General features: G+C 33.5%; 1 protein-coding gene across 1 annotated transcript in view; it reads left to right on the forward strand.

Annotated features, from left to right (window-relative positions):
* Btbd8 (BTB domain containing 8) overlaps window positions 1-18,380 on the forward strand; it is a 77,940-nt gene that overhangs the window by 13,881 nt on the left and 45,679 nt on the right. Inside the window, exons 3-5 of the mRNA XM_026403107.2 lie at window positions 1,509-1,705; window positions 6,440-6,557; window positions 16,595-16,684. Coding sequence (XP_026258892.2) covers window positions 1,509-1,705; window positions 6,440-6,557; window positions 16,595-16,684 — 405 coding nt within the window. The remainder of the gene's footprint in view (window positions 1-1,508; window positions 1,706-6,439; window positions 6,558-16,594; window positions 16,685-18,380) is intronic.

The raw sequence follows: 18,380 nt of genomic DNA on the forward strand, positions 1-18,380 counted from the left end.
CTATTACCTAGTTACCTCCAAAGGCCCCACCTGCCATATTGGGAATCAAATTTCAGCATGAGTTTTGGTGGGGACAAACCATATCCAGACCATCGTATTCATCAATTCCACCAGGATCTGAAGTTAATCTTGCCACATTTTTAGTCTCTGATTTTCTTATGTTCTCATTTCTTTCCTATCTTATCTTAAATTCCCTTTGGCTGTGATTATATCACTCCTTTTACATACAGCCTGAACACCTTGTCCCATTGGAATTTGTTTTATTTACATGTCAAAACTGCAAATCTTATATCCAACCTTTTGACTACTCCACTCTTGCTTCGCACAGCTGAATGTGGCTGGAAAAAACACACACAGCCATGTTTGTCAGTCTTACTTTAAATTTATGGCTGTGAACATCAAGTGATGACTGTTAATTCTATGTGGTTTGGGTCTTCTATTCTACTTATATGTACAACATTGATTTTCTGTGCTTGACCACTTCTGACTTCTTGAGATAAATCCCACTTGGTCATTGTGCAGAATCCTTTTTTTTTTCTTTTTTTAAAAGAGAGAGAGAATTTTTTTGGTATTTATTTTTTAGTTTTCGGTGGACACAACATCTTTATTTTTATGTGGTGCTGAGGATCGAACCCAGCGCCACGTGCATGCCAGGTGAGCGCGGTACCACTTGAGCCACATCCCCAGCCCGTGTGCAGAATCCTTTTTATAAGTTGCTGGATTCACTTTGCTGGTTTTTTTTTTTTTGAGGACTTTTTCAGTGTTATCAGTAAGGAATATGAGTCTGTTTTTGTTTTATTTTTCCCATTCTGATGTCTTTTTCTGGCTTTTTTCAGGTAATACTGGCCTCAGACAACAAGTTAGGAAATGTTCTTTCCTCTCATGTTTTTTTTTGGAAAAGTTTGTGAAGAATTGATTAGTGTTAATTCATTAAATGTTTGGGGGAATTTACCAATGAAACCAGATGGCCCTGTTTTTTTTTTTTGTGTGTGTGTGTGTGGAAGTTTTTGGTTACTAATTCATTCTCCTTATTTTTTAAAGGTCTACTCAGGTATTCTGTTTCTTCTTGACTCAGGTTGAGTCAAGAAGGGAGGTGCAAGGCCTGCTTTGTAATAACCCACACATGATAACTAATCCAGTCTCTGAGGAAAGACATTATTGATGAGGGCAGTTTCCCTATTGTAATTTATATCTTTCTGGGAATTGTTCATTTCCTCTAAGTTATCTATTTTTTTTGCATTGTATATTACATTTAACACTAAAAAAATTTTATACACTGCTTTTCAAAATTTGTATAGTTTTAGATTTACCTTTCCAAAGTTATTCCAGAACTAAAAGGGTTTTAAAGTTATGTTTAATACATATATAATTATTATATGTATATTTTATTATGTATAACACACATATACATATGTGTAATATATGAAAGCATCATATTGGGAAACTAGCTTTTTCTTTTTAAGACTCACCCTTATTTTAATTAATATTTTTAAAATTTTGTCTTTTAGGATTGTATATTCATCAAACAGAGACATAAAAAACTATGAAGAGGAAATTTGTAGGAAAATGAAAACAGAAAGTGGGACACTACAAAAGAAACTTGACTTCAATTTTCAAAAGTGTAAAAATTCATCTGATTATTCTCTTCAGAAGCATGAAATTTCAGAGGATATTAATGATCAAGATGACAGTTTAATTTTTAATGGTGAGATATTTTTGGTGGATTTTTAGAACATTTTATAGCCATGAAAATAATTATAATCTGATATAGTTAGAGAAAATCAAACTTCAAAAACTGCTCTACTGATATATTTTTAAAAATAAGCATAGAGAAGTGAATATACTAGTATGATCAATTTTGAGTTTCCCCAAGTACTTAGAGATAGGGTTATTATGAATAAATCCATTTGTAATTCACAGTTTTCTTTTTAATACTGAAACCTCTACATGTCATTGTCCTTATTTTGTTCTGTACTAATAAAGAATTTTTTGAATTATAATATACACTTTAAAAAAACATCATGGAGCACAAAAATTGCTGTTATACAAAAAAAGAGATAGTAACCCAATAAAAATGGCAGCTTAGTTTTATATAAAATGGTTAAGAAATACATGACTGCTACAATTTATATGACAATTTACCTTAAAAAAGACTAAAATTGCTTGTGGAAGTAGGTGTTAGAAGGATTGAAGCTTGTGAGTTGTTGTGAATTGGTAGAAAGAGGATATTAATTAGATACATAAATATACTGACAGGAAACCTGATGTCTCTGGATCATATATATTATAGAATATTTTAGTGCCAGATCATATGTATTACAGAATATTTTAGTACCAGTTCTCAGACATCAGATTCCATGAGACAATGAAGTGAGTGCCTGTTGTTACCCTATCTGTAGAGTAGAATTGCACCACAGAAAAGGAATACCAAACTAGGAAACTAAGTTTTCCAGGTTGCTCTCCTATCTGCCAGTCATCCTCTCCAGAGAGATGGAGAGGAAGAGGGAAACACCAACTTTGGCTTTGGAAGGTAAACAAATCTTCCTTAGGGGAGAGAGGGGAAGGTAGTTTGACTACCTTGGAATGTAAGGAAATGGCTTCCTAGAAAGGCAATTCTCTAAGTCCATCTGGAGCAATATATTACTTCTAGATTCCAAGGAATGTTGCAGCTTAATCATCTTAAGCCAAGTTTACCAGTGCTTTTCTCAGAAAAGTCAGACTGTGCAGATACAAATATTGATAGAAGATGTGTCCCAAGAGTTATCTGAAATCAGAGACAAAATTTTAACACTAGGTATGAATGAATGGGTATGGCTCATAACATATAAGCAAACTGAGATATCTGGTAGATATTTAGGTGTGTGCATATATGCTTCTTATATTATTACATGGCTTGATTCATCTGGGTACAGTCTTTGGCATTGACATTGAAGTGTTTTTTATATATGAAATTACATCTAACAACACTCAAAATTTAGTTATACTAAAATTGAACCCTAAAATATTAGTTGTGTAAAGATGTTATAACAGAATTTACTACACATGAAAATACCTGTTAACTAAAGGGTCTTATTACTGATGTTTTGTGCAGCAGCAACCATCACCACCAAACTAATTTAATCTTGGTGAGAGTCCTTTTATGTTGCATTCATTGTATCTATGAATAAATGATTAGACAGTCTAGGCTTTGAAGTATTTATTAATATCATCTGGTCTCATGTAACCCTAAGAAGTAAGTGGTTGCAGATTGATTTTTTTCAGTAAAGACTCTTATACCCACAAAACATAAAGGACTTTCTCAAGGTCATACAGAGCAATTGATAAGCTGGTAGTTGATAGACATTTTTCATGCTTCTAGTGTAGAGCTCTGCCAGTGGCCCCACAGCTGCCCTTTAAAGTGGCAAAACAAATAAATGTAAGTAAAAAGAGCTTATTTACTCATCTACCCCCATTATTTGACTTGCTTTCTCCATCACTCAAAAAAACAACAACAACAACAACAAAAAAAAAACAAAAAAACCCTCCATGCTCACCAGTAATCTGACAGTTGCCAATTTAAGACACGTTTGGTCCACATCTTCTTAACCCCCTTGCAGTCTTTCATATCATTGCTGCTCTCCTTGAAACTTCTGTCTTCGAAATCCTGATCTCCAGGTTTTCCTTCTTGACCACTCCTCATTCTTCTTCACTGATATATCTGTCATCTTTCTGTTCCTTAAATAAATGGTATTCTCAATTTTTTTCTTGAGCTTTATATCTAACTATTGACTAGACAAAGCTGTTTAAAAATACCTTAAATATTTCAAATTTAACCTATTACATACTGATTTAATCACCTCCACCCTTTAAAAATCTATTTTTATTTTTATTTTTTTCAGTGGAAAGTATTGAACCCAGGGACTCTTTACCACTGAGCTACATTCTCAGGCCTTTTTTAATTCTTTATTTTGTGACAGGGTCTGCTTAGATGCTGAGGCTGCCCTTGAACTTGTGAGATTCTCCTACCTCAGTCTCCCAAGTAGCTGGACTAAGGCTTATGCCACTGTGCTATTTCTTTTTCTTTTCTCTTTCCTCCCTCTTTCTTCCCTCCTTCATTTCTTCGTTTTATAGTGCTGAGGATTGAAGCCAGGGGTCTCACATACTAACCTGCAACCCCATCCCCTTCTTTATATTTTATTAGAGATAGGGTCTCACTAAGTTACTGAGGCTGGCCCTTGAACTTGTGATCATCTAGCCTCAGACTCCTGAGTAGCTGGGATTAGAGGCTTATGACGGATGCAAATGGAGGCAGAAATTCCAAGTTTGTTACATTTGTAGGACCAAGTGAAAAATTGGTGTTTTCAGCAAAAGCAGCCTCTAAGTCATTGTTATAGTAACAGGGAGCCAGATGTCATGGGGCCTTCTAAGACATTGTTGAAAACTTTAGTTTTTATTCTAAAAGAAATGGAGTGAGACATAAAGGGTTTGAACTGAATTGCATTTTTAATGCAGTTTTGGAAGCTTTGTTAAAAATAGATTGTGGAGGTTAAGAATAGGAGAACAGTTGAAAGATGCTGGTGGCTTGGACTAAAGTATAGGAGTGCAGGTGTTGAGTAGTATTTGGATTCTGGATCTCTTTTGATAGTAGAGCCAAAATTGGCATTGTAATATATATTCCAGATTTGTAAATTTGTTTAGTGAGAATCTGTTATGATTGAATGAACCTTACCAGATATACTAACTAAATAAAGTTTTCTAGATTGTCAAAGTATGACATACAATTGTTTAAAGAAAATCTTTAGACAAAGTAAATCTGAGTTATTTGAACAAGAAATAATTAATGAATAAATAAGCTCTCAGAATCAGAAGAGGTTCAGAAGGGTCTACTCTACCACATCGACAGTAGGTATTTATAGACAGAACATGGAAGTAAAGTACAGAAATAGCCTGATGGACTACAGTTAGGCCTTTGTCTTAATGGACATGATCTAAGTTGTTGACTACCTGTGATTAGATGACATGTCACTGCTTGTCTTTCTTTTCCTTCCTTCCTTCCTTCCTCCCTTCCTCCCTCCCTCCCTCCCTCCCTCCCTTCCTCCCTCCCTCCCTCCTTCTTTCTTTCTAGTGGAAATTGAACCCATGAGTGTTTTACCACTGAGCCATACCCTAGTCCTTTAAAAAAAAACTTTTTTTTTTTTTTTTTTTAAATTTTGAGGCAGGGTCTCACTAAGTTGAACATGCTGGCCTCTAACTCAAATTCTGCAGCTTCAGCCTCTCAGGTTGTTAAGCAGGAATCATTGACTTCTGCTTCTGTTTGGTTGAGCTCTGGCTATTACCAAAAATATATACTCCTAAGTTAGGTTGCAGTTTATTATGTAAGAACTCAAAGGGTGGATATAGTATCAGGTCAAATGTTAATTTAGCACAGTGTAGTTTACACACACACACACACACACACACACACATGTATACACACGTACACACATGTACACACACACACACACAGTGACATACAGTGATGAGCCATGATATACAGTATAGCATTTTTTCCTTCTTAGGTATACATGTCTTATATTTCATTTCCTACTACCTAAATGGTGAATCTTTTGAAGAAGAGAAAAATTTTTTTAAATACTTATTTTCTAGACCTCTTGTTTCCAGTACTAATCTCATGGTAAGTTCTCTAATAACCCACTGATTTCAGTTGAATTTCTTTCATATCAGTTTACATGTCAGTCTAGCCATATTGTCATAAAGTAAGGTGTTTTGTCAGCTTTGCATCATTATAATGAACTACATGAGATAATTAACTCATAAAGAGAAATGGCTTATTTGACTAACAGTTTTGGAGATTCTAGTCCAATATCAAGCAAACCAATTACTTTGGGCCTTTGGTGGGTGTGCCAGATGACAATGGTGGGAAGTACCCGTCACAATAAACTGCTCACCTCATGGCCAAGAAGTGAAAGAGAAAGAGGCCAGGGTCCCACAAATCTCCTTCAAGGACATGTCTCCAATGACTTAAAGACTTCCCACTTAGCCCTACCTCTTGAAGGTCTATAGCACTTTCAATAGCACCACCCTGGGGACCATGCTTCTAACATATTGACCTTTGGGGGACATTCAGCTTCAAATACGGAATGGGAAGGAATTAAATAGTGGAAAGGAATGTCAAAATTGGAAAAATGTCAAACTTTCATGAAGTAAATTCATTTTGGGCATAATTTTGTGATATGCTTATATGTGCATCTATTTAAAGGCATATCTATATTTAAGTATAAATGAAAATACATATGTCAAAGTAGAGAGTGTAGATGATTTAAAATTCTTTTATTTGAATTTACCACTGTTTAAGCAAGTTGAGATAATTATGTAAGAAAACCTTGCTAATATTAAACAAAATTTGGGGATATTTATAATATTAAAGAAACTCATTTAGTCTTATTTTTGTCTTTTAAAGATAATTATGACTTGGAACCTGCATCTGAATTAGGAGAAGACTTATTGAAGCTTTATGTGAAACATTGTTGTCCAGATATTGATATTTATGTTGATGGAAAAAGGTTTAAAGCTCACAGGTAAGTAGATGTGATTGATTTGGTGTGTTGGTTGTGATATTGGAGTGTAGAAGAGTGATTCTCATTTTCTAATACAGTGGTTTTCAAGCTCTACTCCATGTAGGCTATAGTGATTCCACAGTGACTCCTCAGGGAGTCTCTGATAGGGGAAAATTTGGGGTATCAAACCTGGATTTCCCGCCTGCAGGATCATATATGCACCCATGGGTTCACCCAGATGTGCACATGCACATTTCAGCCAGAGCAGATCTCATCTGTTCTTTGCATTGGACATAAACCTAAGATTTCATCGATTTCATTAGATGCAAATGTTCTGTGCTTGAAATGGGTTTGAAAGCCACTGTCACAGAAAATGTAGTTAATGCAGTTTTAATTTTATAGACATTATAGTATTAAGAATGGTTATTTCTATGTGAATGACATGTATTTTCTCTGAATACATTTTGGCATAAATTCTGTGATACAAAATAGAGGATTCTCATAAATAGCATTGATTAGGAGGTTTAATACTTCAGTGTACTTTTTAAAAACCCTGTTTTGCTTTAAAACTGGGTTGCTTATACATTCTAGTCTTTTAGATTTCAAATTAAAATCTGCTGCCTGTTTTGGTTAGGCTCTTGATTGCAAGTCACTAAAATCTGCTTAAAAGAAGAAAAAATTTCATAGGAAATCCAGATTATCTGTTGGAACTCAAGGTAAATAAGTACAGCTGGGTCTTACTAGTAGCTAGAATCAGAACCAGAAATCTGAAGAACCCAAACAGTACTCCTTCTATCTGTTTGTGTTTTAAATATGAATAAGTTATTCATATTTAAAATCCATAAGTTATTCTGATGCTCTTAAGAGGAAAAACTAGACTATTTGCAATGGCAAGGAGCAATTTTCTAGGTTCAAGCGTCCATAGCCCTTAATTACATTAGCAGTAGGTTTAGATTACAGGACTCTACCAACTTAGAATTCATTCTGGTTTTTCCAGTTAATTGACAGCACACATTGCCAATTCTAGGATTAACGGTTTGAACCAGACTATTTATTATTAAAAATTTGAAGTTTTCTCTCTGGGAATATGTTATAAATCTATGTACATACATGACACTTTTTTTCTAATTCTTATGAAATCCACATTACATATAGTAAAATATAAAATGTAATATAAGTTAATACATATATTTTTATATGAGTATATTTTCTAAATCAAATCATGATGTGTGTGTGTGTGTGCACGTGTCTCTTTTTTACCAACATAATTTAAGATTTTATTTAATTTTATATCCAGATTTTTCTTGAGACCATATGTTCATTCCACCAAAGTTCTTCTTATATAACCTTAAAGCTATGCTTTCATACAAGGAAGGCCGGACCCTGTGACCATTTGCAGTTTGTCCTCAGTGTCTATATTTGGCTTTTCTCTGTGTGCTGTTTAAGAATTAGCTAACAGAACTGTGTTTTAGGAGCAGGATCCAGAATATTAGGTTTGTATTCCAGGACAATACTTGCTCACTTTCTGGTTTGTTTTGTTTACCTCTCAGTGAAAAAAGAAATTCATGTTAACTAGGAAGGTAATTTCCTGAGGAGAATTTTAAGTTCTGACTACTTTATGGCCCTTATGTAAGTTACAATAGCAAATTCTAAATCACAAGGTTACCTTTGTAGTTCAAACTTGAGCATCTCTGTTTACTGCATAATAATTTTATTATGTAGTTCAAGGAATACTAGGTCATAGTTCAGAAAATACATATTGCTATAAACCTGCATATTCTTCTAAAGCCCAACATCAGAACTTTTTTTATACCTTTATTTTATTTATTTTTACGTGGAGCTGAGGATCGAACCCAGTGCCTCACACGTGCTAGGCGAGCACTTCACCACTGAGCCACAACCCTAGCCCAACATCAGAACTTTTTAAAATACTTCTTGTTCTAGTTGATCATTATTAGCATTTTTCACATGACTGCTTTAATTATTTTCAATTATGTGTACTCATATATTAAAAGATCCATGCAAAATTTATGATCTTAATTGTATTCAGTTAAGGTTTCAACATTTAAATCAGTCCAGTTTGGTAGTTTAATATGTTTAAATTGTTATGGAAACTTAGGAATCTACTCTTCTACTGAGTTAATCTTTTTCTGATGCTCAAGTTGCTTACTTAAACACATCTCTAATAACCTAATTCTTCCAAGATTATCTTGCCATTTGCACTGTCCTTCTTTACCTGATCCTGACTTCAATGTCTAGAGCATTTTATATACTTAAAGGCAATCTGATGCCAATCACTTGTTGATAGTGGTACACTTAAGCCATATTGGTTAACTGTGATTGATTAAGTGTGTGTGGACTGTGAGCCAGTCTTCCTGGGTTTTAATTTCAACTTCACTAATATTAGTTGCATGGATTTGAGTAAGCCATTTAACTATTCATTTTGTCCTTTAGTATCCTCATCAAAGATGGGAATTATACAAGTACTTACTTCATGAAGTGATTGTGAGGATTACTTATTATACTTAAAACAGTTTGAACAGCATCTGGCACATAGTACCATATATGTTAGCTGTCATCACAATTACAGTGGATAGGCCTTTAATACAAGCTTTTGGGCAGATAGTAGCAACAGCCTCTATGCCTATTATTTATAAGGAGCAAGCAGTGAAACATGGTTTGAATCACTTGCATTTCTTCTTAATCCAAAGAAGAATAGGTTAGCAGTAGACCTCTAAGGAAGGCCACATTTTACCACACTTTTCTCCCTCTAAGTAGCCCTTACCCTCTCTAAAATATAACTTCTTCATGCTTTCCTTCATCTTTGTCCTTATTTATCGCCAACACTTCTACTCAAAGCAGAAATGAAGAGAGCTCTCTTTGTTTAGAGGTTGGAGGATTATAATAAAAGATTGTCTTGCCAGTTGCACTAAGGATCCCTTAGTTTTTTTTAGATCCCAATTATTAGTTATGTTTCTACTTTTCTGAATGTTGTATTCTGGAATTGTACAGTACATTATCCCTTGTTGTAGACCTCTGTAACATTATCTTCCTATCTGAATTCCTGTCCTTTACCAAGTGAATACCATCAGGATAGTGTACATTTCTCTTGGCTTGTATTTCCTCCTGTCACCTTTAGTCTAACCCTAAGTACCTACCTGATATATTGCATTGCTGATCTCCTATTTTATAATGTGCTTTATTATTTTAATATTTAGTGAGACAAATTGAATGTTATGTTTTTAAGATAATTTATTTGTTGCACTCTACATTCTGTGATTAAGATTGTCCTTAATGAAAAAGGTAGTGATTCCTAATTTTAGCTTGGTAACACTCAAGATCTGGTATTCCTTTCTTATCAGTGCCTAATATTATACTATTAAACATTCACTCATTGGGCTAATATGCTGTTAAATCTCCCTGTATAATGGAGGTTTCTGTGAATATTTAGCAAATCAATATAGTGTTAGAAGATCAGTGTTGTAGTCTGGGTCATGCCACAATCTATATGTCCTGGCTGAAAATTTATATGAAAATATATGTATACTGGCTGAAATTTTTTTCAGAAGTAGCAGAGCTTAGTAATTATGAAGACAGCCTGAGTTTGCATTCTATTTTCACTAGTTAATATTTGGGGATTTATTAATCTCTCCAGTCTCAATTTCTTTATTTGTACAACAAATAATAATAGTAATTTTAGCATACGATGGCTGTGAGGATTGAATCAGATAATGCACATTAAGTACTTAGCATACCTAAATGTGTCTGGCATATTGTAAGTTTTCAAAAGTATGTATTATTTGCTATAAGTATATGTTAGATAACCATAAGAGAGACATAATATTGCCTGTTCTACTTTGTCTTATGTCAGGAGTCAACGAACGATGACCCAAATGTAGTAAGTGGATTTTTTAAATATGAAATAGCAAAAAACAAAGAAGAATGTGCAATAGGGACCTGAAAAAAACCCTAAATATTTACAATCTGGCCCTTTGAAGAAAAAGGGTCAAACAGATTCTGTATTCAAATTACTTCATAAAAGTTTTTACTCTCTTATAGAAATTTGAACTAGCAATAATGTATAAACACATAGATTTTGCAAGAAAGATGAAACTTTAATTAGCAAACTTACATTTAAAAAGAGATTGATCTGGGGCTGGGGTTATGGCTCTGCCATAGCACACTTGCCTGGCATGTGTGAGGCACTGGGTTCGATTCTCAGCATGCATATAAATAAATAAAATAAAGGTCTATCAACAACTAAAAAAATTTTAAAAAAGAGATTGATCTTATGGTGAAAGATCTGTGAATGAATGTGTATTTGTTTTTTAAAGTAGGATAAAATGATTGTTATATAAAAGTTGATTTTAAAATCCTGACCTTTTTTCTGATTAATCAAATAACTACCAGTTCTAATTGTGTTAGATAATAGAATATCCATTGTACTTAACAATTTAATTTAGGAAAAGCTAATTTAATGAAAGCTGTGGTCAATGGATATCATAAAATCTCAAGAGAAAGTTAATAGCCTTTTATAAGTAATGATTTCCAAAATATTTGCAAAGGAGGCTGGGAGTGTAGCTCAGTGGTAGAGGTCTTGCCTTGCATGCACAAGACTCTAGGCTCTAGGTTCAATCCCCATCACAGAAAATAAAATAAAATAAAATAAATATTTGCTAAGAAGTAGGATGACTAATAGTGACAGCTCCAGAAAATTTATATTCACTACTCTGGTTTTAATCTATATTTAGTTATGTGGGACTAAAGCAAAACAAGTATGTGTACACAAACAACTCTTTAAGCAAAAAAATATTTAAAAATTAGACCCAGTTTAAAACAAAACAAAACAAAACACTCTTCTCCTAGAGCATTTCTGAATAATCCAGGCCATTGTTCTGCCTGGAATAGTGAATCTGGTTCAGCTAACACTAGGAAGTATTGAAGAGCAGCATACCAAAGCAACAGCAAGGGGGAAATTAGGACATTTTTGATAGAGCCAGAAGCAGCATTGTCAGTTGATATTAAGTTTAATCAAAGGAGAAAAGAGTTTTTGACATGTAGGAACATATTTTTAAAAAGATTTAGCAAAGATTTTTAATACACCGTGCCATCTATCGCTGCATTATTATTTTTATTATTTTACCTGAGGCATGATCCTAATTAAATAAGGATGTTTTCTGAGTTTCTATTTTAAGATCCGGGCAATCATTTAAGCCTCAGATGCTTTTAATATTACTCAGATGGAAATGGCTAACATGCTGTGTTAGCTCAAATCTTCTGAGAAACAGACACAAAGATGGGGTTAGACTTGCAAAGAATTTATTCGGGTAAATACATGTGAGAGAATATGAGGAGGAAGCCGAAGACTGAGAAAGCTATAAGACTGCAATCCCAATCTGACCCTGAGTGAATAAGAAAGGAAAGAAGTTACATCGTAGACAGTACAATTCCACAGGAGATTTGGCAAGGCTGTTGAAATAATTCCCAAGCCAGAGGCTTTGGAGAAATTCTTTTCTCCCAAGAATAAATCTGCCTTTATTATCTCTTCTAGGCTCATTTGCAGGGACTAATTTATGGCTTTGAGACCAGTATGGTTTGGATACCAGAATACTAGAGCTGGGATCTTAGGTCAGTTTATGAAGTTTATGATCAGAGAGATGCATTCTCATAACTGGTAAATCATGGCATGCTATATATTTATATTTGTATATCTTTGCCACTAGTCAGGTAGAGTATGTAGAGTGAAGGATAAAATTCTAATCATATTCTTTATTAAGAATGATTTAATGATCACTTATGTGCCAGATACTATATTTGATGCTGAAAGTAAGACTTACAAAGAAATACAAAACAAAGTACAGAGTATGAAATGGATTGTATTTATTGAAATTCAACATTGTTAATATATTAGAAAAGATGGCCATGAAAAAATTATTAGGATATGTAATAAACTGTTAACATTGCTTATTTGTATAGAGTACAAATAACCAATGTTAACAGTAAACAAGGAAGTATGGAGGGAACTAAACTTGAAGTAAACAAGGAAGCATGGAGAGAACCTAAAATTTTTACTTCATAAAATTCTGATTCAGTGTTTTATTACAGACATTTTAAAACTAAAATTTTTCTTTTTAATTTGGCTTTCCATGATTTAGGAAAGAATCATATATTGCTTAATATTTTAAAATGTGTTTATATAGACTCAGTCATACTCTAAAGAAACTATCTTTGGCTGGGCTGGGGTTATAGTTCAGAAGTAGAATATTTGCCTAGAATGTGTAAAGCCCTGGGTTCAGACCCCAGCATGGCAAACAAATAATCAAAAATCTATCTTTGTCCTCTGACATAGAAAAATAAAAATTATATACAAGCCGTACATTAAATATTCACTTTATTATCAGGTTCTATTACCTTTTCTTGTTCTTTGACTTACTCTAGGTTTAATATATGCTGCTTTTTATTATTCTAAAGGTGGAACCATAGATCACTGATATAAAACTTTTTTCTTTTCTAAGATAAACACTTAAAAACTATATATTTTCTTAGCACTGCTTTAGCTGCATCCTGCAAATTATGGTATATTTTCATTTTCACTCAGTATTTTCTAATTTTCCTTTTAATTTCTTTTTTTCACCAATGGATTATCTGGAAGTATATTTAACTTCCAACTGTTGGGAATTTTTCAGCTATTTATTAATTTCTAGTTTAATTCCATTGTGGCCATAGAATATATTTTATTTTTAACACACTTTATTGAGATGTGTTTGATAACTCAATCTGTCTTAGTAAATGTTTATGTACTTGAAAAGATGTATTGGTGCTGTACTGGTGTAGAGTGTTTCATAAATGTCAAATTGTTTGACAGTATTGTTTAAGTCTTACATATCTTTAACTAATTTGTCTACCTGTTCTATTAATTACTGAGAAGAGTGTTGAAGTCTCCAAGTGTAATCGTGAATTTGTCTGTCTGTCCCTCAGTTTCCTTCAGTTTTTGCTTCATGTATTTTGAAACTGTACTTGGTACATACATATTTGGGATGACAATTTCCTCATGATGAATTGAGCTCTTTTTAATTATGATACATCTCTTTTTAACCCAGGTAATATTCCTTGTAAAGTATACTTTGTTAATATAGCCATTTCTGCTTTTTTGAGATTGATTTTGTAGGTTATATCTTTTTACATGCTTTACTTTTAACTTCTCTGTGTCTTTATATTTAAAATGGGTTTAAAATTAATTTCTTATAATTATATCTTACCTTTTAAAATCCATTCTCATCATTTCCTTTTAATTAAAATATTTAGACCACTTATGTAATGTAGTTATTAATACATTTGGGTTAGTCTACCATCTTTTTGGTTTTCATTTTTTCTTTGTTCTGTTTTGTCATCTTTTCCTGCCTTTTGTATTAACTGAGATTTAAAACTTTTTCAGAATTTTAGTTTTTCGTTCTTTTTTTTTTGTACTGGGGATTGAACCCAGGGGCACTTTACCACTGAACTATATCACCAGCCCTTTTGAAAGTTTTGAGACAGGATCTTGCTAAACTTTGTTCTAGTTAGCTTTTGGTCACTGTGAACAAAATACCCAACAAGAACAACCTAGAGCAGGAAAAGTTTATTTTCAGAAGTCTCAGTCTGTAGATGACTGACTCCATTGCTCTGGGCCCAAGTGAAGCAGCACATCATGAAGGGCCTGAGGGAGGAAAGCTGCTCATGGTGGATTTAAGAAGCAGAGAGAGAGAGAAACAGACAGCCAGACACACAGTCAGGATAGGCCACAGGAAGAACATGAGCATGCCCTTCTAGAGCATGCCCTCCAGTGACCCAGTCATGCTCCACCTTCCTACAGTTATTCAAGCTAGAATGGACCAATTAGGTCACAGCTCTCATAATCATTTCACCTCAGGATATTCCTGCATTAATAGGAGCTTTGGGAGGACATCTTATATCCAAACCATAACAGAGTTGAAATTGCAATCCTCCTACCTTAGCCTCCTGAGTATCTGAGATTATATGAGTGTATCACCATGCAAAGTAATTAAATTTTTGTTTATTTTCACTAATGTGTGTAATTTTTGCTTTTTTTCACTTGCATTGTTATTACCACGTACCTTTAATTAGTGTTATATATCTTTATGTACAACATTAGAATCTATTCCCTTTCCCCTCCTGTATTTTATGCTATTTATATATTTTGTATGGAAGTTCTTTATTTAATAAGTGATTTGCAAATATTTTCTCCCAGTTGGTGACTTGTCTTTTTTGGAGGCTGATCTTAAACTTGCTGTCCTCCTGCCTTTACCTCCCAAATAGCTGGGATTACAGGTATGCACCACCACACTGGACTCAAAAATGCCTAGCACAGAATAGAAGTCAGTGGATATTTGTTGGGTTACAGAATGAATGATTGAGCATTTTATTTGAGAAGATAGAATGGAAACTGAAAATAATCTCTCCTGTCATTTTCTGAAACCTAAGATATAACCTTTCCTGGGCTTTATTTAGGTGAGTTCTGAATGAGAACTCAGAACTTTTATTGTTGTTGTTCTCTTTTTTAATTAAAAAAAATTTTCACATGACAAATTATTGCAGCCTCTTTCTTATTGCTGTTTCCTCAAATGGGTTATGTTATTTTAATGCAAATAGGACTTCCTTTTGCTTTTGGGTAGTGGTTAAACTAGATATTGATTGCTTTGTTCCAGTTAGGGATTGAGTTGATTCAAAACTGGATTTCTGTTCTAACAAGAACTTGTCTACTTACTGTTCACTCTTCATCCTAGGGTATGACCCTTCAGGGCTAAACCCAAATCCTAGGTTAGCTACCAGAACTACTCCTTTTTGTAGACCCAAGCTCTTTTTTTTTTTTCTTTTTTTCCTGACAGAGATAGAATTTAGGGGTATTTAGTGAGTGACCTAAATTCCCAGCCCTTTTTATTTTTTATCTTGAGACAGGATCTCACTAAGTAATTTAGGGCCTCAAGAAATTGCTGAGGCTGGCTTTGAATTTGCAATCCTCCTGCCTCAGCCTTCTGAGTCCCTGAGATTTCAGGTGTGCACCACCACACCCAGCTCCCAAGTTGTAATTTTTGTCCCATCTAGCCTTTGAAGATGCCAGAAGTTATTCTTAGCTTCCCCACATTGCTTTCCTTTTTGATTTTGCAATCATCTCAGTGGAAGAAATTACTTCAAATGTTTGAGTCTCCTCTTCTGTCTTCTCTCATATAACTTTTCTAACAACTATGGTAGTGTTCTGATGCTTTTAAATCATGTTTTATTTTCTCGTGTATGTGTGTATGTTATACGTATTCCGTCTTTTCTATTTTCAAGAGGATGATTGGTCTGAGACAATCTAGTAAACCATTGCCAGAAATGTCTTTCTCTTTTCCCTATTTTTCTAATTCTTTCATACCATCCTCCACTGGGATATTTTCCTCTATATTTCATTAACTATCATGTTCCCAGCATCTAGAATAATGTCTAGCACAGAACAGAAGCCAGTGGCTATTTGTTGGATTACAGAATGAATGAATGAACATTTTATTTGAGAAGATAGAATGGAAATTGAAAATAATCTCTCCTGTCATTTTCTCAAACCTAAGATATAACCTTTCCTGGGCTTTATTTAGGTGAGTTCTGAATGAGAACTCAGAACTTTTATTCTTGTTGTCTCTTTTTTAATTTAAAAAAATCTTCAAATGACAAATAATTGCAGTCTTTCTTTTATTGCTGTTTCCTCAACAATTCCTGTTAAGTAGTATCTTAGGTCTTTATTTCTCCATTTTTAGGGATATATTACTACTCTTTTAGTAATTGGAAAGGTTTTAATTATTATTATTTAAATTAAAGAGTTTTCAGGAGAAAAAAGTTAAAAGATAACAATGGCATTGTAATTAAAACACTTAGGCATAAATAAAAGCTTTAATTTTTATTGTAATAATTACAGAGTGAATACAAACAAGACAAAATAGATTGCTGTGTTTTAGGTAAAGATGAACAGTTTTATAAAAATTATGTTTTTACATAGTATATAAATGTTTCCCTCCTCTTCCCTTTAGGGCCATTTTAAGTGCCAGATCCAGTTATTTTGCTGCAATGCTGAGTGGATGTTGGGCTGAAAGCTCCCGAGAGTACATTACTCTTCAAGGGTAAGCATAATTTTTACAAGACAGCGTGACTATAAGTGATTGTAAATAATACTTCATATGAAGCACTTGTGAATCTGTTTTGCCTGTATGATCAGTGAGTATTTCTCATGTAGTAGAATTCAACTAAATAACATTTTCTGAAACAAGAGGTAGGAGAGAGCATTTAGTAATAGAAGTAGTATATTAATCTGCTCAGGATTCTATAACAAAATGCCAAAACTGGGTGGCTTAAACAACAGAAACCTATTTTCTCACAGTTCTGAGGACTGAAAGTTGAAGATGAAGGTGTCAGCAAGGTTGGTGTCTGACTAGGATAGCTACCTTCTTGCTATGTGCTCACATGGCTTTTGTTCTGTGGTGTCTTTTGTAAGGATACTGATCTCTCAGATCTAGGTTCCATACTTGTGATTTAAATTTAATTACTCCTTAGAGGCCCCATCTCCAAATATAACCACACTGGGAGTTTGGGCTTCACCATATGAATTTGGGAACACATTCAGTTCATAACAGATAGTTTATGATTATGGAAGATTTTAAATGCCAGGCTATAGACTTTATTATCCTGTAGGTAAAAAGAATATATAAATGGATCTTTTGGTGACATTTTATCATCACTACTGAAAATCAGCTTAAAAGACGTATGTATCCTACTGATAAGATCTCTTTCTTTATGATCAATTTGAAATATCCACTGAATATAGGAAGGGTAGCTAACAAAAGCCAGAATCTCTAAGTATGGCAATCCTAAGGATAATCAAAATTATACTTTGTGTAATTTTGAAAACTTGTCCAATAGCTATGTTTCATATATTTTAGACTTCATTTTTTAAACTGTCAATCCACTCTTAATTAGAATTGCATTCATTAACAATTTAAATAAAAAATAATACTAGTTTGACTCAGAATTTAACTTTTTGGCATTCATTAAAAATGATTATAAGTCTGTGTAGTGAGACAAAAGTCAAAAGAAGTATGATTATGGGATCTTACTAATTAGCAAAGGAAAGTAATTTCTTTCCATGGAATAAATTTTAGTGTCTTAGGTTAGTGATACTTTTAACTACTTGATATCTATTATGTATATCTTATTCCTGTCTTCAAATAGATTCTATTTGAAGTAATAATATCTGACAATAACACTATATATTTTGTGTTTCTTCCACATTTAGTATACCATAATTTTTAGAATCAGTCTTTGAGATAGAGAAGGTATTTTAAAGTTAAATGTCTACCCAGGTAAATAAGTGCGTATGTAGAATATAATTCACACATTTATTAATTATCAATTCAGAATTCATTCCACTGGTCACTGAAGAAATTAAAAAGTTTTCCCATTGACCTGTATTCTTGAGCTAGCAAGAAGTACTCTTCTGTACTGTTAAAATTAGCACTTTTAACATTTTGTCCCATTGAACCTTAAAGCTCCTGGTAGGTTCATTAGGGAATGTATGACATAGGTTTATAATCTTACAGAAGGCCATTTGGTAATGGATGCCCCTTCAACTTTTGTCTGTTTTACATAATTGTTGACCTCTAAGTTTAGCTATAGGAATAAAGGCAAGGGGAGTCTTGTCTTTGTCTTTCATTCTTCCTTCATCATCCCTCATGAACTGACAGATTAAACATTCACATACCCAGGCTTTTGAAGATGAGGTCTTTTTATTAAGAGGTCAGTGGACCCTCATTGTTATACAAA

Source organism: Urocitellus parryii, chromosome 11 (assembly GCF_045843805.1).
Source record: "Urocitellus parryii isolate mUroPar1 chromosome 11, mUroPar1.hap1, whole genome shotgun sequence".
In the NCBI taxonomy this organism is placed as follows: Eukaryota; Metazoa; Chordata; class Mammalia; order Rodentia; family Sciuridae; genus Urocitellus; species Urocitellus parryii.